Here is a 23,912-nt window from a genome sequence, read left to right on the forward strand (position 1 = left end):
TTATCATACTGGCAGAGGAAAATTGCTACGTATGGAATCTCACACAGATAACCCTTCACTGTGGGAGAAAAAAGTGAAAAATTTGAAATTTCAAACATATCTGCCAGATAGTAATATTGATTTTCTATATCATTGTTAAATTTCTCACAATTCCTGACATTTAAAGAAAAAGTTGCATAAAGTTTAATACTAGCAAAGTGGAGAAACGATACAGATGCTTGTCTTTTACCTTCAGCAAGTTTATTCTTCAACCAACTCAATGGAATTACAAACTCCTGATGATTCCCCACCCCAAGCTGTTCCATCTGTTTTCATTTATACTCTTTTGGAGGTTGAGCCAATGATCATCATGTATCTGAAACAACGCAATTGGCTTAACTTTGTAATTGCCAAAGAATGCAATTGCTGATACAATGACAACATATAGTACAGCACCTTTTGCATCATCATCACAAGGTCCCAAAGCACTTCAGAGAAAATGTATTACTTCTTATTTTAAGTGTATTCACTGTTGTTTGCAGGCAAAACAATTACATACTACTTTTTAAAAATGGACAGTTTTCATACAATTAGCCAGTGCTACCATGCCTTCTCCAATCTACAAAACACACATCTGCTCTACATTGACCTTTAAGCATGCAATGCGTTGTAAAATAAAACCAGGAAGCTGTAGGTCCATTGGTTTAACCTGAATAGTTGGCAAGTTTCTAGAAGTGATTATTGGAGATGAGATGCACGTTCATCTTGGAAACGAAGGGATTATTAGGTGATTGCAGCACAATTAAATTCAGGCACTTGAAGGGTTCAAAATTGATGAGGAGGAGGTTATTGGTTAGGCTGCCAGTACTAGGTTGATAAGTCACCAGGACCAGGTAGGATCCATCTGAGACTACTGATTTCTTAGACTCGGGGGTGATGCCAGAGGACTGGTGAATTACAAATATTATACCCTTGTTCTAAAAGTGTATAATAAGCCCAGCAACTACATGCCAGTCAGTTTAATCTCAGTGGTGGGAAAGCTTCCAGAAAAAATAATTCTGAACAAAATTAATAATCACTTAGACAAATGCAGGTTTTGATTTGATTTATTATTGTCACATATATTAGTATACAGTAAAAAGTATTGTTTCTTGCGCACTATACAAAGCATACCATACATAGAGAAGGAAAGGAGAGAGTGCAGAATGAGGTGTTACAGTCAGAGCCAGGTTGTAGAGAAAGGTCAACTTAATGCGAGGTAAGTCCATTCAAAAGTCTCTTGGCAGCAGGGACGAAGCTGTTTCTGAGTCGGTTGGTACGTGATCTCAGACTTTTGTATCTTTTTCCGACAGAAGAAGGTGGAAGAGAGAATGTCCGGGGTGCGTGGTGTCCTTGATTATGAGCCAGCACGGATTTATTAAGGACAAATCCAGTTTAACTAACTTGCTGGAATTTTTTGATCAGGTATCAAGAGAAGGTTGATGAGGTGTACATGAGCTTACAAAACTTTGCTTGTGGGCAAGGTTACAGCTCATGGAATAAAAGGGACAATAGCAACATGGATATGAAATTGGCCTAGTGACAGGAAACAGAGAGCAGTCGTCAATGGACATTTCTGAATCGGGTGGGAAGGTTTATAGTGAACTTTTCCGGGACCCTTGTTCTTCCTGACATATATTAATGATCTAAACCTTGGTGTATAAACACAAATTTCAAAATTTGCAGATGATAAGAAAACATTGTATTCGGTGTGCTTGGTTTCATCGGTCAGAACATTGAATACAGGAGTTGAAATGTCTTGTTGAAGTTGTACAAGACATTGGTAAGGCCACACTTGGAATACTATGTGCAATTTTGGTCACCCTATTATAGAAAGGATATTATTAAACTAGAAAGAGTGCAGAAGAGATTTACTAGGATGCTACCGGGACTTGATGGATTGAGTTATAAGGAGGATAGTGGAGAACCTAAGGACATTGACAAGTTGGTGGAATAGGGGACAAGTGGCAGATGAATTACATCACACTTCTCTGTATAGGGATCTGTTCTGGGACCCTTGCTGTTTGTCATTTTCATAAATGACCTGGATGAGGAAGTGGAGGGATTGGTTGGTAAGTTTGCTGACGACACCAAGGTAGGTGGTGTTGTGGATAGTTTGGAGGGATGTCAGAAGTTGCAGCAAGACATAGATAGAATGCAAGACTGGGCGGAGAAGTGGCAGATGGACTTCAACCCGGATAAGTGTGTAGTGATCCATTTTGGCAGATCCAATGGGATGAAGCAGCAGTATAATATGAAGGGTACCATTCTTAGCAGTGTAGAGGATCAGAAGGACCTTGGGGTCCGGGTCCATAGGACTCTTAAATCGGCCTCGCAGGTGGAGGATGCGGTCAAGAAGGCGTACGGCGTACTAGCCTTCATTAATCGAGGGATTGAGTTTAGGAGTCGGGAGATAATGCTGCAGCTTTATAGGAGCCTGGTTAGACCCCACTTGGAGTACTGTGCGCAGTTCTGGTCACCTCATTACAGGAAAGATGTTGAAGCCATTGAAAGGGTGCAGAGGAGATTTACAAGGATGTTGCCTGGATTGGGGGGCATGCCTTATGAGGATAGGTTGAGGGAGCTTGGTCTCTTCTCCCTGGAGAGACGAAGGATGAGAGGTGACCTGATAGAGGTTTACAAGATGTTGAGAGGTCTGGATAGGGTAGACTCTCAGAGGCTATTTCCAAGGGCTGAAATGGTTGCTACGAGAGGACACAGGTTTAAGGTGCTGGGGGGTAGGTACAGAGGAGATGTCAGGGGTAAGTTTTTCACTCAGAGGGTGGTGGGTGAGTGGAATCGGCTGACGTCGGTGGTGGTGGAGGCAAACTCGTTGGGGTCTTTTAAGAGACTTCTGGATGAGTACATGGGATTTAATGGGATTGAGGGCTATAGATAGGCCTAGAGGTAGGGATATGATCGGCGCAACTTGTGGGCCGAAGGGCCTGTTTGTGCTGTGGCTTTCTATGTTCTATGTTCTTCTTAGTAAGAAGATTGTACAGACACAACATAAAGTAAAGGGTAAAAGGAAAATAATGCAGTTGGTGAAGATCAGAAATAAAAGTAAAAAGTGCTGGAGAAACTCAGCAGGTCTGGCATAAACTGTAGAGAGAAACAGAGTTAACATTTTGAGTCCAACATGACTCTTCTTTGGAACTGAAATAAAGGGCGCAATTCTAAAAGGGGTACGGGAGCAGAGAGATTTGGGTGTACATATGCATAGTTCATTGAAGGTGGCAGAACAGGTTGAGAGCACAATAAATAAAACAAATGACCTTTTGGGCTCTATTAATAAGGATATAAAAGCAAGGAAGTTATGTAAAGCTTAAAATGAACACTGGTTCGGCGTCAATTGGAGTATTATGTTCAGTCCTGGCCAGCACACTTTCGGAAAAATGTGACTGAGTGCAGAAAAGAGGGCATGAGCAACTTCAGTTATGTCAACAGACTGCAGAAGTTGGAATAATTTTCCTTGAAGAGAAGATTAAAAATATAATAGAGCTACTCAAAACATACAAATGTACGAGTTAGGATTAGGAATCATAGAATCCCTACAATGCAGAAGAGGCCATTCGGCCCATTGAGTCTGCACAGACTCTCTGACTGAGTATCTTACCCAGGCCCTTTTGTCCGCCCTATCCCTGTAACCCCACACATTTAGCATGGTCAAACCACCTAACTTGCACATCTTTGGACTGTGGGAGAAAACTGGAGCACCCACAGGAAACCCATGCAGACACGGGGAGAATGTGCAAACTCCATACAGAAAGTCACCCAGGTTTGGAATTGAACCCGGGTCCCCGGAGCTGTGAGGCAGTAGCACTAACCACCGTGCCAGCATGCCACCCAGGAGTAGGCCACTCAGCCCTTCGAGCCTGCTGCACCATTCAATACGACCATGGCTGATCTGATTGTAATCACCTGCCTACCCCGATAATATATCATCCCCTTGTTTATGAAGAATTTGTCTACCTCTGCCTTGAAAACATTCAAAGACTCTGCTTCTAGTGCCTATTGAAGAAGGAAGTTCCAAAGACACTCTACTCTCACAGAAAACATTTCTTCTCACGTGTCTTAAATGGTCAACCTCTTTTTGTTTTACAACAGTGGACCCTAGTTCTAGATTCTCCCACAAGAGGAAACATCCTCTCCACATCCCCTGTCAAGACACCTCAGGATCTTATATGTTTCAATCAGTTTGCCTCTTACTACTGAAAACTCCAGCGGACACAAGTTTAGCCTGTCCAATCTTTCCTCATATGCCAACCCATTCTAGGTATGAATCTAGTAAAACTTCTCTGAACTGTTTCTAATGCATTTACATCCTTCCTTAAATAGAGACCAATACTGTGCACAGTACTCTAGATGCGGTCTCACTCATTCCCTGTATAGCTTACACATAACCTCTCTATTCCTCACAAGACAACCTGCCGAGTCCTGGTATTATTTTTGCAAACCATCTCTGAACTGCTTCTGAAGCACTTACATCCTTCCTTAAATAAAACACAAATGTGTGGCAGAATTTTACCGGCACATCCGCCTGAGGTTCCGCCCAAGGCCAATGGAGAATGCCGTTCCTCGAGCCTTGCCCACTCACGGAATCAGGGTGGGCGTGCCGGTAAAATTTCAGGCCATGGTCTCACCAGTGAACTGTGCAACTGGAGGATAACCTCTCCAATTTTGTGTTCAATTCCCCTTGCAATAAACTATAACGTTCTATTAGCTATCCTAATTTCATGCGGTAGCTGCATACTAGCATTATGTAATTCATGTACTAGGATACCCAGATCCCTCTGAATCTCAAAGCTGTGCAATCTCTCACCATCTAGATAATATGCTCCTTTTCCATTCTTCCTGCCAAAATTGACTATTTCACATATTACACTCCATTTGCCAGATCTTTGTCCACTCACTTAACCTTGCTATATCTTTACAGCAGGCAGCAAAGAAGGAAAATGGTATGTTGGCCTTCATAGTGAGAGGATTTGAGTATCGGGATGTTTTCTGCAATTGTATAGGGCGTTGGTGAGGCCACACCGGGAGTATTGTGTGCAGTTTTGGTGTCCTTATCTGAGGACAGCATGGTGGCACAGTGGTTAGCACTGCTGCCTGACAGCGCCAGGGATCCTGGGTTCAATTCCTGGCTTGGGTCACTGTATATGTGGAGTTTGTACGTTCTTCCCGTGTCTGCGTGGGTTTTCTCCCACAATCTGAAAGACGCGCTGGTTAGGTGCATGAATCTGAACAGGCGCCGGAGTGTGGCGACTAAGGGAATTTCACAGTAACTTCATTACAGTGTAAGCCTTATTTGTGACTAATAAACTTTACTTGACTTACTTGAGGAAGGATGTCCTTGCTATAGAGGCAAAGGTTTACCAGGCTGATTCCTGGGACGGCAGAACATGTCATATGTGGAGAGATTCAGTCGGTTAGGATTATATTCAGTGAAGTTTAGAAGAGTGAGAGGGGATCGCATAGAAACTTATAAAATTCTAACAGGATTAGACTGGGTGGACTTTAGCAAGGCCTTTGACAAGGTACCGCATGGCAGATTGTTGCACAAGGTTAAATCTCACAGGATCCAGGGTGAGGTATCTAAATGGATACAAAATTGGCTTCTGTGGGTGGTTGTAGAGAGTTGTTTTTCAAACTGGAGGCCTGTGACCAGGGGTGTGCCTCAGGGATCAGTGCTGGGTCTACTGTTATTTGTCATTTATATTAATGATTTGGATGAGAATATAGGGGGCATGGTTAGTAAGTTTGCAGACGACACTAAGATTGGTGGCATAGTGGGCAGTGAAAAAAGTTATCTCCAATTGCAACGGGATCTTGATCAATTGGGCCAGTGGGCTGACGAATGGCAGATGGAGTTTAATTTAGACAAATGCGAGGTGATGCATTTTGGTAAATTGAACTAGGGCAGGACTTACTCAGTTAATGGTAGGGTGTTGGGGAGAGTTACAGAACAAAGAGATCTAGAGGTACATGTGCATAGCTCCTTGAAAGTGGAGTCACAGGTGGACAGAGTGGTGAAGAAGGCATTCGGCGTGCTTGGTTTCATCGGTCAGAACATTGAATACAGGAGTTGAAATGTCTTGTTGAAGTTGTACAAGACATTGGTAAGGCCACACTTGGAATACTATGTGCAATTTTGGTCACCTTATTATAGAAAGGATATTATTAAACTAGAAAGAGTGCAGAAGAGATTTACTAGGATGCTACCGGGACTTGATGGATTGAGTTATAAGGAGAGGCTGGTAGACTGGGACCTTTTCCTCTGGAGCGTAGGAGGCTGAGGGGTGATCTTATAGAGATCGATAAAATAATGAGGGGCACAGATCAGCTAGATAGTCAATATCTTTTCCCAAAGATAGGGGAGTCTAAAACTAGAGGGCATAGGTTTAAGGTGAAAGGGGAGAGATAAAAAAGTGTTCAGAGGGGCAATTTTTTCACACAGAGGGTGGTAGGTGTCTGGAAACAAGCTGCCAGAGGTAGTAGTAGAGGCGGGTACAATTTTGTCTTTTAAAAAGCATTTAGATAGTTACATGGGTACGATGGGTATGGAGGGATATGGGCCAAATGCGGGCAATTGGGATTAGCTTAGGGGTTTAAAACAAAAATGGGCGGCATGGACAAGTTGGGCTGAAGGGCCTGTTTCCATGCTGTAAACCTCTATGACTCTATTCAGAAAGAATGTTACCAATGGTGGGGGAGTCCAGAACTAGGGGTCATAGTTTGAGGATAAAAGTAAACCTTTTAGAACTGAGGTGAGGAGAAATTTCTTCACCCAGTGGGTGGTGGATGTGTGGAATTCACCATCACAGAATATAGTTGAGGCCAAAACATTGTTTGATTTCAAGAAGAAATTAGATTTAACTGTTGGGGCTAAATGGATCAAGGAATATGGGGGAAAGGGGAAATCAGGATATTGAATTCAATGATCAGAATGAATGACGGAGCAGGCTCGAAGGGCCAAATGGCCTACTCCTGCTTCTAGTTTCTATGGTTTTGTAGCCTTCTGATGTTCTCTTCACAACTTACTTTCCTACCTCTCTTTGTATCATCAAGAAATATAGCGACCATATCTATAACTTGATATGTTATATGAAGTTATTCATATCACTTCATCCAAGTTATATGAATTGTAAAAAGTTGAGAACCCAGCACTGATCCTTGTGGCACACCACCAACATCCCATCAACCAGGAAAACACTCATTAATACCTACCCTCTGTTTCCTTTTAGCTAGCCAATCTTCAATCCGTGCCAATAATGTTATCCCCTACACTATGAGCTTTTATTTTCTACAATAAACTTTGAGATGACACCGAATCAAATGCCTTCTGAAATCTAAGTACAGTACATCCACCAGTTCCTTTTTATCCAGTCTTTCATAGAACTCCAATAAATTGTTAAATATGATTCCCCTTTCACAAAACCATGTTGATTCTGCCTGATTGCCTTGAATTGTTCTAAGTGTCCTGCCATAACATCTTTAATAATAGCTTCCAACATTTTCCCTATGACAGATGTTAAGCTAACTGGCCTATCGTGTCCTGCTTTCTGTCTCCTTCCCCTATTGAATGAAGGAGTTATGTTTGCTCTTTTCCAATCTAATGGCACCTTCCCCAGATCAAGGGAATTTTGGAAAATGAAAACCGATGCATTAACTATCTCACTAGCCATTTCTTTTAAGGCCTTAGGATGAAGTCCATCAGGACCCAGGGATTTGTCAACTTGCAGCTCCAATAATTTGCTAAGTACTACTTCCCTAGTGATTGTAATTTTCTTGAGTTCTACCCACTCTTCCAATTCCCGATTTACAGCAATTTCTGGGATGTTGTATCCCCTATAGTGAAGGCTCATGAAAAGTATTTATTCGATTCACCTGCCATCTCTTTATTTACCATTAAAGTCTTGATGGGTCTGGACAAAGTAGATCGGAAGCCACTCACCCCTTTGGTGGAAGGATAGAAAACAAGACACAGCTATAAGGTAATTAGCAAAAAAAGCAATGGCAACACAAGAAAAACATTTTCATGTCGTGAGCGGTTAGGATCTGGAATGTACTGCCTGAGTGTGGTGGAGGCAGGTTCAATCAAGGCATTCAAGACAGAATTGGATTATCTGAAAAGGAAGAATACGCAGAGCTACAGGGAGAAGGTGGGTGGGGGGTGGGGGTGGAGGAGGGGAGTGGCACTCGGTAAACTGTACCTATAGACAGTCGGCGTAGACATGGCAGTCTGAATGACATCTTGTTTTGTCACAATTCAGTGATTCCTGTGCTACCAACTTGATTGAATTATTTGAGGAAATTATCAAGTTGCTGAATGATGGAAGCCTAGTACATCTTCCAGAGTCTTTGATAAAGTGTCAGGTAATATCTTTTGGAACAGTGAGCAGATCCTAAATTGGTATTGACTCAAGCCGAAAGGTCTCCTTCTGTGTTGTAAATGACTACATAAAGTTATTTTATTATTTTATTGGTATACTTAGGATAGTTATAACTGGTAGCAATTCTGCTTGGATGCTGGCCACTTGTGAAATCACTAAGATCAAGTTTAAATTCATTGCTCTTCACCATCTTTATTAACAATCCAGATTACAATTCATAACATTGTGCTGACATGAAAATATATGCAAAAATTGTTTTCATGCAACTCTTGGCACAGTAGGTGAATGGGCCCAAACCTGGCAGATATCAATATAGACAAGTGTGACAAGATGTATTTGAGTTTGAACAATTCAGGCATATATCATGGAAGGTTCCAAGCTTAAGGTTGGAAAGACAAGAACCCAGGAATTATAATTTATGAATGAGTCACGATATGAGACGTAACAAGAAAACAATTATGCAAAGAGGAACAATAAACATTATCAAGGAACATAAAATAAAATTGTAGAATTTTAGAATTGTAGAACAAGTGCATCAATGAATACAGCTGAACAGGAATAGGGCCATTAAGGGTTAGACAGGATAATACCATAGATAATGATAGAGAGATGGAAGAAATAATATAGAATTATTTTCTGATTGCATTTAACAGGGAGATATAACAGGTCGAGATGACACTGGCCGATGAGATGGGTCATGAGAAAATGCATTTAAAATAGAAAAGGGATGTATTAATAAACTAATCAAATTCAAAGAGAACAAAATCCCTGGTCTGGATGGGTTGCATGCAAGCATTTTAGAAAAATCTAGGGAAGAGATAGCAAAGGGATTACTCCACACATTTAACAATTTATTAGAAAAAGATCCAATGCCAGATGACTGGTGAATAGTTAACATAATACCTATATTTAAGAAGGGGGATAGAACAAGTACAGGGAATTATAAACCAGTTAGCTTATCAATGATAGGAAAAGCAAGTAGAAGAACATCTAGAAACTAAACACAAAATAATGAATGGACAGCATGGATTTCAAAAGAGAAAAATCTTATTTGACCAACCTTATTAAATGTTCTGAGGAAGCAACAGAAGGAATAGACAATGGTACTGCACTAGATATAATTTACCTGGATTTTCAAAAGGCCTTTGATCAGGTGCCCCATTCGACTAATGAATAATATCAAAAAATACAGTCAAAGGACAAATAATTAAATGGATTGCAAGCTGGCTTTGAGACAGAAATCAGAGTAGGTTTAAAGGGTAGCTATTCAGTGGCAGGTGTATTCAACATGGATCTGTGCTAGGACCACTGTTGTTCACAATTTAAATTAATTATTTGGACTTTGTAATCAAAAACATAATTTCTAAATATGCAGATGACACCAAATTGAAGAGGATATTGAATACTGAGGAAGATTGCAACACATTTCAGGACATGAATAACCTTGTAGAATGGGTAAATAATTGGCAAATGAACTTCAATACATAAAAAGAGGTAGTACATTTTGGTAGTGGCGCAAACACATGCTTTCAGTCAATCAATTATTTTTTAATCCACTAACTGGAAATCTAAATTGAATTTATAAAAAGAGACTTTTTTAAAACAGAGACTAATGCATGACTTGAGATCACAACCAAAGATGGCTACCCAATTTGCATCAACAGACCATCCACATTCCAAACAGCTTACATGGAGACAGCATGTCTGCAAAGACCCATCAAGGCCAAGGATCACAGGAGAATATGAGGAAGTAACATATCTTGTTCCCACTAGCAAGGTATCAAGGCATCACATGAGGTATTCAACAAGGGGTTTCGGGGTATGAACTAATCAAGCTAAAATGGGACACAAACAGAAAATGCTGGAAAATCTCAGCAGGTCTGACAGCATCTGTGAGGAGAGAATAGAGCCAACGTTTTGAGTCTAGATGACCCTTCGTCAGAGCTTCATCAGGCTCTGACGGAGTGTCATCTAGACTCGAAACGTTGGCTCTATTCTCTGCCCACAGATGTCGTCAGACCTGCTGAGATCTTCCAGCATTTTCTGTTTTTGTTTCAGATTCCAGCATCCGCAGCATTTTGCTTTTAAGCTAAAATGGGATGATGTTTTAAATTCAATCTCTTGAACAATGGGACCCTGGCTCAGAGAGGAGGATTCTCAGACATGAATAGATTTAAGTTACAAGAGGGAATACAATAATAATGACAATGCTTGAATCATGGGGTGACATTCAGATGACAGGCCCACCCTTGTGTGTTTAAACTTTTGCTTTCTCTGTAGTAAGGGAACAAGCAGTTGAAATGTTGACGAGAGAAGACCCGAATGAAGTCCCTGTTTCCTACCTCTCTCTCCAAACCATGGTGCAAGCTTTCAAAATGGGACTACCAAGGATCCATCCAATCTAACCCCCAGTTCAGATTTGTTGAAGTAAATCAACTCTGCTACATAGTTAAATCACATCCACAAGGCAAGCAGCAGAACCACCAAAACCATCCTGAAGCCAGCCAAGTCACCACACTCCATGAGTTGTATACCCCTTCTATTAATAAGCCTCTTTGTTAATTGCAAGAAAACCTGCCTAACTCTGTATTTTACGTTCATAGTTAAAGACTCACTGAGGTGGCAAATCTATCCTTTTCACAAAGCTCTGGTACAGTCAAACAAGGAGTGGGAAAAGAGTCGAGTCATTCGACCCCTCCTCACCTGAACATAACAATGAAAAGACAGGGAGGTCACTTTACTTGGAAGATGCAATCCAGGTGGTGTAGATGAATGAAGGGATCTCACTGTACAAACACACCAATTAAAAAATTGCACCACAGATTAGCGAAGTCATAAACAAAGCAAACCAAGCACTGGCTTTACTTCTAGAAGGATAGAGTTGAAAAGTAGGGAAGTTATACTAAACCTGTATCAAACCTTTGTTAGACCACCACACAACACAATACCATGGCAGTTTTTGTCACCACATTATAAAAAGCATACACAGGCACTGGAAAGAGTGCAAAGAAGATTTATACAGATCATACCAGATATAGCTGTCAGATGAGCTATGCAGATTAGATCTCATCTCTTGAAAAAAACATTTTTGAGGGGTGACCTAATAAACATTTTTAAAATTATGAATGGTTTTGAGGTCTTTAAGATTAAGAATGGTATGATAGAGTAGATACTTCTTCTTGTGGGGAATAGCACGACTGGAGGCCGTTACTAAAAAAAGTCACCAAGAAATTCAACAGGGAATTCAGAGGATGCAATTTTACGCAAAAAAGCTCATGAGAATGTGGAATTTGACAACAGGGAGTGGGTGAAGTGGATAGTATAGATGCTCACAGGCTGCACAGCCAGTTTATCCCTCTCGGTAATACAGCACATTGCAGTAAAAATCAAGAGGCATGGCCCCACACTGGCAGGGGCTGGAAAAAAACAGCAGCCAGGAATTCCAAGATGGCCCTTAAAAAATGGCCCCCTGATCTTCAATAGAAAGGAAACCCCCAACACGCACATGAAGACCTGCCCCCATGGAGATGGGGACTCGACCCATACGCATGGGAGTAAGCCCCTGCGGGCAAGGGAAAGTCCATTCCAAACCTCGTGAACAAGGGGAACACATACACACCCACACACCCCCACCCCCCTGCCCCACACTTAGGCACAAGGAATCCCTCCCACACATAGGGACAGAAGAAGGTGGAAGAGAGTATGTCCGGGGTGCGTGAGGTCCTTAATTATGTTGGCTGCTTTGCCAAGGCAGCGGGAAGTGTAGACAGAGTCAATGGATGGGACACTGGTTGTGTGATGGATTGGGCTACATTCACAACCTTTTATAGTTTCTTGTGGTCTTGGACAGAGCAGGAGCCATATGAAGCTGTGATACAACCAGAAAGAATGCTTTCTATAATGCATCTGTAAAAGTTGGCGACAGTCGTAGCTGACATACCAAATTTCCTTAGTCTTCTGTGAAAGTAGAGGTATTGGTGGACTTTCTTAACTATAGTGTTGTCATGGTGGGGACCAGGACAGGTTATTGGTGATCTGGACACCTAAAAACATGAAGCTCTCGACCCTTTCTATTTCGTCCCTGTTGATGTAGACAGGGTCATGTTCTCCTCCGCTTCCTGAAATCGATGTCAATCTCCTTAGTTTTGATGACATTGAGGGAGAATTTATTGTCGCCACACCAGTTCACCAGATTCTCTATCTCATTCTTGTGCTTTATCTCGTCATTGATTGAGATCCGGCCCACTACGGTGGTGTCGTTAGCAAACTTGAAAATTAAGTTGAAGGGGAATTTGGCCACACAGTCATAGGTGTATAAGTAGAGGGCTGAGAACACAGCCTTGTGGGGCACCAGTGTTGAGGATGATTGTGGAGGAGCTGTTGTTGCCTGTCCTTACTGATTGTGGTCTGTGGGTTAGGAAGTTCAGGATCCAGTCGCAGAGGGAGGAGCCGAGACCCAGGCCATGGAGTTTCATGGGAATAATGATGTTGAAGGCTAAGCTGTAGTCAATAAATAGAAGTCTGACATAGGTGTCCTTGTTATCTAGTGTTCCAGGGTTGAGTGCAGGGTCAGGGAGATGGCGTCTGCTCTGGACCTGTTGCAGTGGTAGGCGAACCGTAGTGGATCCAGACAGTCTGGGAGGCTGGAATTGATGCATGCCATGATTAGCCCTTCGAAGCACCTCGTAATGTCGGATGTCAGAGCCACCGGACGATAGTCATTGAGGCACGCTGCTTGGCTTTTCTCTGATATTGGGATAATGGTCGTCTTCTTGAAGCAGATAGGGACCTCAGACTGTTTTAAAGAGGTTGAAGATGTCTGCGAATTCCCCTGCCAGCTGAGGCACGCAGCATCTGAATGCTTTTCCGGTTACCCCATCCGAGCCAGTCACTTTCCATGGGTTGACCTTCGAGAAAGCTGCTCTGACATCTGCAATGGTGACTCCAGATACAGGTTCATCCAAGGCGTCCAGGGTGGAGAGCATGCTCTCGCTGACCACTTGCTTAAAACTGGCGTAGAATGCAATGAGCTCATCAAGGAGGGGTGCATTGGAGCCGACGATTTTACATGCCTTCATCTTGTAGCCTATTATGTCTGCAGACCTTGCTATAGTCGGCAGGGGTCTGTGTGGCTAGCCTGGGACTCGAGCTTGGTCTTTGATGGATCTCCTTAGATCGTATCTGGCTTTCTTGTATAGGTCAGGGTCGCCTGACTTGAACGCCTCATACCTCGACTTCAGCAAGCAGTGGATATCCCTGTTCATCTATGGTCACATGTAGACCAGACCAGCTATAACAGATTTCCTTCCCTAAAGGAGGTTTTAGGGCAATCGATTATAGTTTCATACTGAGACTAGCTTTCAATTCCAGATTTAGTTATTGAATTTAAATTCCACCAGATAGTGTAATTTCAATCTTGTCCCAAGGGCTTTTGGCTGGGTCTCTGGATTACTAGTCCAGTGACACTACTATCCCACCATTTTCTCGGATTCAACATTTCCACCAGAGGAAATTGTCTCTCCCACCCTACCAAATCCTTTAATTATCTTAAGCACCTCAATTAGACCCAGCCCCCACTGAAACTTCTATCGTCCAAAGGAATACAAAACTCAACTGTGCGACCTGCCCGCATAATTAAACACAATTAATCCCATTGTAATTCTAGGATGGCATGTGGCACAATGGTTAGCACTACTGCCTCACAGCTCCAGGCTTGAATCACTGTCTGTGCAGAGTCTGCACGTTCTCCCCATGTCTGCATGAGTTTCCTCCAGGTATTCTGGTTTACTCCCACAGTTCGAAAGACATACTGGTTAGGGGCATTGGCCATGCTACATTCTCCCTCAGTGTATCCGAACAGGCACCAGAGTGTGGTGACTTGGGGATTTTCACGGTACCTTAATTGCAGTATTAATGTAAGCCTACTTGTGACTCATAAATAAACTTTACTTTTTTGGTGAATCTGCTCTGCACTTCTTCCAAGGTCCATAACTGAATGCAGTTCTCCAGATGTCATCTAACCAGGACTTTATACAACTCTATATAACTTTTACCCTTTCATATCTCTGACATCTTGAGATAATCATTTGTAGACTAGTTATTTCTGTGCTTGGACCTCCAAACCCTTCTGCTCCTCCACAGCTCTCACCATCGAGAAAATACTTTGATCGATATTTCTTTAGGTCCAAACTGAATTACTTCACACTTCGCACATGGAATTCTCTCTGCCACAGTTTTTCCCAATCTACTACTGCCTCTTAGCAACTTTTCATTCCATCTGTATTACTTGTTATGCCACCTCACTTAAGTGTTGTCAGCAAACCTCGATATATGACTCTTCATTCCTTCATCCAAGTCATTGTTACATGGCCAACACTGACAGCAGGGTGCAATTGCAATGTAACATGATTACATAGACATTTTCTATCAGAAATGTGGATATAGAAATTTCGAATTGAAAACAGTTGGCACAAAAGTGTGCCAGATATAAAACAATGGAAAGTAAGGATTTGCAGACTCAAGATTTTTAACACATCATACAGTTATGGTGTAGCTTCAAAGTAGGTCAGTAAAGGATAGCCAAAGGAGTTAAATAGAAAATAATGAAAAAGTAGAATAGCTATTAGTTATCTCAATTTACTCAAAATTGTAATAACTTACAAGTGAAAACATCCAGATCATCTAAAACAGCATTAGATTTTATGCTTGAAGTAAGATTCAGTTAAATGAACGGTGGTGTCTAATCTCTGATAAATGTATGTTACAGCTGTCAGAATAAACGTTCTGTTCCAGCAATATTCTATTTAATAAGGTGAGTGGTGAATATTAAAGTTTGCTAGTAAATGCCTAATTTTATGACCAAAGTAAAATTAAATTAATAAGATTACTTTTTACACAGTGGCTCCCAATGCTTTTACCACCTGTATACATGGTACTGTTCAGTACAACATACTTAACTCTGTCATAAATCATTTGGACAGTATCAGAACATATTTTCAACAGAGAATTTATTGTGCTATTTTATTTACTTTAGTATCGATCTATTTTGTCTATAGTTAAGGTAACCAATTAAAAAATCTAATGTATGGATGTGGTTAAAATCATAAATCTGCTTTAAAAATAGTCTAGACCACACATGTCATACTAAATATATCAAATTTCAAACATGAGTCAATAATTTACTGATATTAATTTAAAGCTATACATTTTCCAGTCTAAAAAGATGGTAATTTTTTCTATTTGTTTGTAACCCAATACCAATTACAAAATCAAAAAATGAATTAATTGAAAGGATATGTTTTGGTTCTTTCAAGAGCGATGTCTTCAGCCGCATTCTTTAGAAATTGAGTTAGATGCAATAATTAAATTACCTCCAGCAACAGTTCGGTCCCACTAACTGCAACGTCTTCAGTGGCTGCCAGATTGACAAGAATGTTATCAGTTACATATCCTTGCTGAATATTTATAAACTTTGATAACTGATATCAAACAGTCCAAATATTACCAACAGATTTTCAATGTGTGTACAAATAAAAAGTGTACATAACATCACAAAGTAACAGTTTTTCCTAGTATAATACATTGCAGCTAATATGCAATAATATAAATTAATCAGAGTATGAGTATACGAGTCAAGTCTCTTAGACCACTTGTAAATCAATATTTTTATTAATCTATATGCTGCAGCTACAAACCTTGGTGTTCTAATTTAGCATCTGTCTACAAACCAGGCAACATGACAAGTCTCATCTAAGCCCCCAAGTTCACCAAATTAAAATAGTAAGAAACACAAACATAGAACTGAGCAGTTTCGCTCTGAGTTGCACTGCACTTGGGTATCTCTTCAAGCCACTGAGGGCAAGTTATCAGTCCTACCAGATTTCATCCATTTGGGAGCCGAGAAGCCCATTTTGGTTGAGACGTTACGAAGCCTCTCGGATGCAAGAAGTGCAAAATGTGCGTTTTAACGGTGCATTTGGCAAGCCGGCGATCGTAAACAAAGGCTTTCCCGACAGTTGTGGAAAAACGTGCCCATGGGCGTTTTTGTGGCAGAAATGGGCTTGGAGGGGGGAGGGGGGAACGGGTTCCCTGACAACAGCAAACACAGCCTGGCAACAAGCTGCCCTGAGCAGGAACAATGGGCCGACATGTCGTTTCATTCCAAACGCACACTTCTTCCGACATACTCGTTTGACATAAAGCGATTTGCGGGGGACCCGGGAACGGGACCTGGGCCCGCAAGCAAAGGCCGTCACCACTTTGCCTCAGGAAGGTGAGGGCACTTCCAAGAGCTAGCTCAGTCAGTCAGTCAATCAATCCAGTTGCTCAGGCACCTAACTTCAATGACGGGTCCCAATCCCCTTACTCGATTGACGTACAACGATTGCCCGGGGGGGCGGTAAGGATAACTCGGGCCCGCCAGCAAAGGCCTCCACCACTTTACATCAGGAAAGTGAAGGCACCTCCAGAGCTCACTAACAACATCAGGAAGATGAAGGCACCTCCAGAGCTCACTCACTCACCCAGTCAGTCAGTTGCTTGGACACCCAACTTCAGTTACAGTTACGGTCCCAGTCCCGATCTTCCCTCCCCCCAACCACCACCACCACAGTCTCGCGGCGCCTCGCGAGATGGTCGTGCGGTTGCTTCTTGGCAACGGACACGGCAACCGCGGCGAAAAAAATAAAGCGGCTGTAATTTTTAATTCGAGCCGCGCCGATGCGCCGCCCCTCCTCGGTGGTCACCGGCGGCGCGGCACTTTTGAATTTTGCTGTCGACTGTTTGAAAATTTGGCAGCGGCCCCATTTTTTCAAACCGGCTTACCCACAATGCTTTGTCCCTCAACGAATTTCAGTCAAGTTTAGTTTTCGGCGCCATTTTCGACTGGGTCCGAGGTGAGCGCTCCAATTTTTCTCCAATTTATTCCTTTATTTTTTATTTTCCTCCCGCGAAAGCGGCCCTGAAATATTCCTAAAAAAATCTAAAAAAAAAACCTCGACCATCCGGCGTCGGAGAGCCGGGATTCGAGTGGATTTCCAAGGCATTGGTGGAGTGGAAATGAAATCTTTTTTTAGCGGGATGAGATGCATGACAAATTTGTAAACATGTTGTTTCAGGGAAGTGGTTGCTAACTGTAAAAAAAACAGTTCCGTTTATCGCATTAAAATAAAACTTTTTGAGATATCGCGAATAACTTGCTATTAAATAACTGCGATTATTATCTTGGTCAAAATTTTAAGCAATTTTTTTCAATTTTGGGGCAGTTCCCCCCCCCCCCCCCCCCCCGATTTTTTTTTCTCTCTCTCCCGCATTGTAACTTTTGACTATTTTAGCCTTTGGGGCTCTCTGTAAATTCGAACCGGACACTTAAACCGAAAGATGAATGTTGGACACGAATCATGTCAAATTTTCTTTTTCAAAAAGGCTTAACCGTGCGCCTATTTAAGCTCAGGGTGACGTAGACTGCCTGAAATATTCGTCGTTATGTACAGTTTTTTCCGCATTTGATCAAATTTGTACCATTTTGGGTAAACGATGTGCCCTTTCCTTGGTTGAATTTTGTCCTTTGTGCAATCTGCAAGGTTGACTTTTTAGACCCAGGTTTTTGTAACGTCATGATGTGGCATTATTGGATTACACCAAAGTACAGTAACTTTGGCTAATCTCGGGAAGGGCTTGCGATAAATTCTACATTAATGGTGGTTCGTTTCAAGGAAATGGTTTTTTTCCAAAAAAAAACTTTTATCTCGCGTCATGGCTTCGTCCAAAGATATGGTCTTTTTTGGGTGGGAAATGAATTGTGTGGCAGTGAAGGGATGACTTGCTTTGCCTTTTTTGTTTTAATAATTCCCGGTATAGGTTGAACCATGCCTGCCAAAACGAAGTCTTCCACAGCAAAGCAAAGCGCAAAACTGGGTCCGGGGGGAGCTGAGCCCCTAGATGAGTCTGACAACGAAATGGATATCCAACAAAAGGCAACCGCACCAAATGTAGATGCAACTATAAGAGGTAAACTTGTCTGGTTTTTTTGCTTGTGGTTAATTTTGTTTGTATTTTAAGACTCATACTGTTGAAAATGAGCGCGTTTCATTTCTTGAAATTTTAAAAAAATAAATTGAAGTTGCGATTATCATTGCCTTGTAGTTCGTTTTGAAATTGGATTTAACCGCCTAAATGATGGTTAAACAGGTTGCCGATTCCATGCCACTACTTTTGAAATAGTTTGGAATTGTCTTGTAAACGTTGTTCTGCTGTTACTTGGAGTTAACGAGTTTTTAGTTTCATTCAGTAGCCTGAGGAAACACACATTAACTTCAGTTTGTGTCAGGATAGTATTTGAACTCCGTTCAAATTGACAATTGCGACGAGTGCTTGTTCTTGGAAAGTTTGTACTGTAGATTTTATGCCGGTTTTCAGCATGGACATGTGTGCGCGTTCTAATAGCCAACGTTTAAGCTGGAAGAAACATGCTAAATCGTGTAATGGATTTTTTTTTGGTTTGACAGTTTTTTTGCCCTTTACACCGAAGCGCAATTGGGTTTGAGTTTTCTTTTCATTGTGTTCCCTTTTTCCCTTTGCGCGTTTTTGTACAGTACGTAAATTATGGGGGGAGGGGTTGAGTTTCAGTAGTGTGGAATACAAAACTTCTGTTCGGAAGCTGCTGAAGATGTAATAGATTTTCACTTAGAATTAAAATGAAGGGTAATTTATGTGCACAATTAACTCCGTGTTTTAAAAAAAACAGTTTGCCAGAAATTAGATAAAATTAGTTTTTCCAGATTGTTACTGCAGCAACTCTAAAAGCAAGTATTTGGCAAACGTACAAGATTCAATAGCAGCATTAAAATAGTGCAAGTTGAATAGTTACTAGCCATTATTGCCGTACAGTATTTTTATGTTCACTTTTTTTTACATGAATACAAGGAAAGTTACTGAAATGTGGCCTGTGGCAGTGTTTGACAGAGCATCAAAATGGTGTATGTTTTAGTGGAAAGTGGATCTTTAACTGTTCATTTTGAAGTCGTAATTTTTGAATACCTATATTTTCCAGATTTTTATGTATTAACACTGTGACAAAATGGTATTTTTAGAAAAAAGTCAACTTTAAAGGTGATCTCTAAGGTGGCTTTTTATGAAGAAATGTGATGCAAAACTGATGTTGGGTGAAATATACAACTGTTTTCCAACCCTTTTCCTTGATAGAATTGGATTTAATTTGTATTGTCTCCGTTAGATGTTGTCTCAGAATCACCAGTTGAACCAATAGATAATCGAAGCTTGGAAGAAATTTTAGCTGGCATATCTCCTCCTCCACCCCCAGCAATGACCAATGAAGCTGGAGCTCCTCGCCTCATGATAACGCATATTGTGAACCAGAATTTCAAATCCTATGCAGGGGAACAAATCCTAGGTCCTTTTCACAAGGTAAGCCTTTTTTTAAATGTAGCTTTGCTTTAAAAAAAATATGCTGTGTTTAATTTTTACTTGTGGCTGAAAATTTTACAGGTTTTGAAACATTTTGGGTGGAGATGTGAAACTGAAAAATGCTTGGTCAGTTCCCCTAAATTTAGAATTGACATGAATTTGAATTTTCTATTGTGTTGTTTTAAAAATAAAGTGAGTTATTTTGACAAAAATACAATTACTTTAATAATTTGAAACAATCCTGCTGATAAATTAAAAATTTAGAGTTGTTGGTGTAAAAGGACAGCTGGGAATATTGCACGTCACACTTTATGCTGACTACAACTTCAGTATATGGTGCATAGCATTAATAATGGCCAGAAAAAATATTTTTAAAATATCTACAGTGTTCTGTATTTTTTTTCCTTTTGTACAGAGGTTTTCTTGTATTATCGGACCAAATGGAAGTGGGAAATCAAATGTGATTGACTCAATGTTGTTTGTTTTTGGCTACCGGGCCCAAAAAATTCGTTCTAAAAAATTGTCTGTGCTCATTCACAATTCTGATGGACATAAAGACATTCAGAGCTGTACTGTTGAAGTTCACTTTCAAAAAATCATTGATAAGGTAATTATATTATACGCTTGGATTTTTTTATTTTTAAAAAACTATATTATAATTTAAGCATTCTTATATTTTAACCGGCAATACAATTTTAAAATGATTAAGTAGAGTTTTTTTTTTACTTCCTGCTACTTTGTAATGAATGTGAGGAAGTTCAAATTGTAAATAAGTAATTGTGTTGGCTTTCTAGCATGTAAGTATTGAATCAGAAGAGCTAATTGGCTTTGTTTTTCTGCTTTGGATTGGCTTAATGGGTAAAATATGTTAGTGCAACCTAAAAAAAAGTTTTTATTAGTGTTCATTTAAATACAGCAAATGTCTACAAAATGCTTTCTAAGAGTACTGAAATGTGGAAAATAAACAAGTTATTGATCTAGTATTTTGCATCAAGGGAGGACACACTAGAAGAAAATGTAGGCAGAAATGATGGGGAAACTTGCTTGCCAAAAATACTTTTAAAGGAAACTTTTATGTAACAATCTTAGTTTTCTGCTCCTACTGTCTGATTTTTGTGCAAAAACAAATGGATATTTGATATTTCTCTTGTCCAAAAACTGCAGTGGAGATGGGAGATGCAGGCAGTTTTTTTACCCTCAATGAATAAGAAATTATTTTTTTGTAGGGGGGGTGTGCTTGATATTTATATACCAGTATATAAAAGTAGCCAGTTAAGAGTCAGTACAATAATTTTCAACATTGTAAAATGACAGATGTGCTGAGAAGTGAATTAAAATGCTAATCAGTTGCATTATGGAAAACTGAACATTTAAAAATTGAATTTTTTTTAAATTTAAGTAAATTATTTATCTATGCTTTTTCACCATTGTGTACCTGGTGTAATATGTTAAACTTGTGCAAAAGATGTAAAATTGCGTAGATCTATTTAAAGAAACTAATTTTTAATTGTTTAGAGAAATGGTTTTATTTTTGCAGTGAGTTAACTAAAAGCACACTTTTATTTAACTTACTATATGCTGCAGATTTTCTTTATTAATTTTTTTTCAACAATCCTTTTAATGAAAGGAGGGTGATGATTTTGAAGTTATTCCAAATAGCAAGTTCTATGTCTCAAGAACTGCCTACAAGGACAATTCATCAGTTTACCAAATTAATGGAAAGAAATCGACATTCAAAGATGTAGGAATGTTGCTTCGCAGCCATGGAATTGATCTGGATCACAACAGGTTTTTGATTCTACAGGTGAGTCTCTTTAAAATCACCATGAACTATATTAAATATAATTGGAAATATTCTTTCGGGTTTGGGGGGAGGGTGTGGAATCTGTGTGGGAGAAATGAACCAGCAGAATTTTTCCATTTACCTTCGATTGCTGTAGCAGCACATCATGGTTTGCAGGGCTGCTTCCATAACTCAAGCCATTATTTGCTGCTGTAGTGCTTTAAGGCTAAGTCAAAAAGAAAATTGCTTCCTACTCAATGAACTGCTTTGCTTGTTGTCATTTCTCACTTAATCAAGAGATTTTTGAGCAGACATGTTAATGAAAATGCCAGTTACACTTTAGCAGCACGTAAATATTGGTGTGATGATAATCGCCAATATTACTTGTGCTGCTGCAGCGTGACATGGTTCTATCACCCGCCAGATCGATGCATTTCAAAAATGAATTTTTTGGTATATGCCCAGAAGAAGCCAACTTTGCTATTAAAGGAATATCATCTCGTAGTAAGTATATTTAGATGTTACTTTAATTAAGCTAATTCATTTTTGCTACTTACGAACTGTTTGCTGTGATATGTAAAAATGAATTTGCATCTGCAAATTAAAGCCTAACTCAACATAAGGTCGAGCATATTATAACTTGTATTAATGTTGAAAGTATTTGGAAAACATGAGTGACATGAATCCTCGTTTACTAGAATCACTAAATTGTACCTGGGTCATTATCAATGTGAAAGTGTCTTTTCCATTGTTATTTTGATTTGGTTGACAACCACAATGTGTTCATGGATTGGAGGAATGGAAAACAACCTATTTTAGATTTTTAATAATTGTATTTTTATCCCAACTTTTTAAACAATTTTTTCACACTTGTAGATTTTGCAAGCTGTGGCGTTCTCAAATTTTAATTACTGTATCCTGGTTCTGCTTTTCCTACTCTTTAAGCAGCAGTCTAGTTTTTGCATGTTTTCCTGGTGGAGGAAAGATATTGGTTTGCTCAAGTACACTAGTTGACAGCAGCGATACCTCTTTTTAAAAAAATTGTGGGTGGCCAGCCAGATTATTTTGATGCATGGCGTGAAGTATCTTTTGAGACCCGCTTGTGAGTGGATACAAGGTACATTTACGATTGTTGTGTAGCCACGCTCACCTACAGCTGAGGTATTGTTGGTTATACCACTGATTTTTTAACATACTAGTATCCAAATAATTGTGCACAGCAATGTAATTTTTTTGTGCCAATAAACTTAGTATTGGGAATAAATTTAAGTAAGGAAAGAAAGTCCTTCAGTGCTATGCTAGTTGCAGCAAAAACATTTACAATTATTTTAATGGTATTCCTCATTGCTAGTGCAGCATTTTTCCGAGTGTTGTGTTGAATTACTCTTTCTGAGAAATTTTTGTAACTTCCAAGTAGTTGATCGAAAGTGGCACAGTACGGTAATTTTACCTTAACACTGGGCAGGGAGCCTCCAGGGTTGGGTTTTGTACCTCACCTAGTATTACTCCTCTAGGTTCGGAGGAAATAAAGTTGATTTATTGTTACAAGTAGCCTTACTTTAACACTAATGAAGTTACTGTGAAAATCCCCTAGTCGCCACATTCTGGCGCTTGTTCGGGATACACTGAGGGAGAATTTAGCATGGCCAATGCACCTAACCAGCACGTCTTTCAGAATGTAGGAGGAAACCGGAGCACCCGGAGGAAACCCACACAGGCAAAGGGGGGAGAACTTGCAAACTCCACATAGTCACCCAAGCCGGGAATCGAACCCAGGTGCTTGGTGCTATGAGGCAGCAGTGCTAACCACTGTGCCATCCTGTCGCTCACATAAAATCAGTTGACTCTAAAATCACTGATACACCTGATCCCAATGGAGTAAGTTAAAATGATCCTAAGTGTGGCTACAACCGAAATGGTTGCCCTGCTTCTTGCAATTTTGGGCATTTAAAATTTGCTGACCCATTCAGGTGATGCATTTATGATTTCAGTCTTTTCATATTTATTCATGACAATCTCCTTTAATATGTAAGTTAATGTGTATAGTTTACAACATCCTCTTTCTAAATTTGACTAATTCTGCTACTTGTAATGATTCACTTAGTTGCACAAATGATGGAAAATATGTATAGATTTGATTTATGCCTGTATGCAATAAATACGATTCCTTACTGGGATCACTAAAGGCCTGTCAAAGACTTCTGGTATCCTGGGTCAACCTGCTCCTCCCATCCCACCCCACTGCCCTTCAGAAATAAATTGCCAGAATTGAAACCTGCTTCTCTGATGTAATA

General features: G+C 40.2%; 2 protein-coding genes across 3 annotated transcripts in view; one reads left to right on the forward strand and one right to left on the reverse strand.

The window, feature by feature from the left end:
* Window positions 1-17,083, reverse strand: part of ift80 (intraflagellar transport 80 homolog (Chlamydomonas)) — a 253,918-nt gene extending 236,835 nt beyond the window's left edge. For both annotated transcript variants that reach the window (XM_078209021.1, XM_078209020.1), the window contains exons 1-2: window positions 16,934-17,083; window positions 15,708-15,825 (exon numbers count right to left, since the gene is read on the reverse strand). In XM_078209021.1, coding sequence (XP_078065147.1) covers window positions 15,708-15,744 — 37 coding nt within the window. In that variant the 5' untranslated portion in view covers window positions 15,745-15,825; window positions 16,934-17,083. The remainder of the gene's footprint in view (window positions 1-15,707; window positions 15,826-16,933) is intronic.
* Window positions 17,073-23,912, forward strand: part of smc4 (structural maintenance of chromosomes 4) — a 67,122-nt gene continuing 60,282 nt past the window's right edge. The window contains exons 1-5 of the mRNA XM_078209019.1: window positions 17,073-17,305; window positions 18,270-18,419; window positions 19,645-19,835; window positions 20,251-20,442; window positions 21,463-21,639. Of these exons, the coding sequence (XP_078065145.1) occupies window positions 18,278-18,419; window positions 19,645-19,835; window positions 20,251-20,442; window positions 21,463-21,639 (702 nt within the window). The 5' untranslated portion in view covers window positions 17,073-17,305; window positions 18,270-18,277. The remainder of the gene's footprint in view (window positions 17,306-18,269; window positions 18,420-19,644; window positions 19,836-20,250; window positions 20,443-21,462; window positions 21,640-23,912) is intronic.

The sequence above is a fragment of the Mustelus asterias genome, chromosome 3 (assembly GCF_964213995.1).
Source record: "Mustelus asterias chromosome 3, sMusAst1.hap1.1, whole genome shotgun sequence".
NCBI classification, from domain to species: Eukaryota; Metazoa; Chordata; class Chondrichthyes; order Carcharhiniformes; family Triakidae; genus Mustelus; species Mustelus asterias.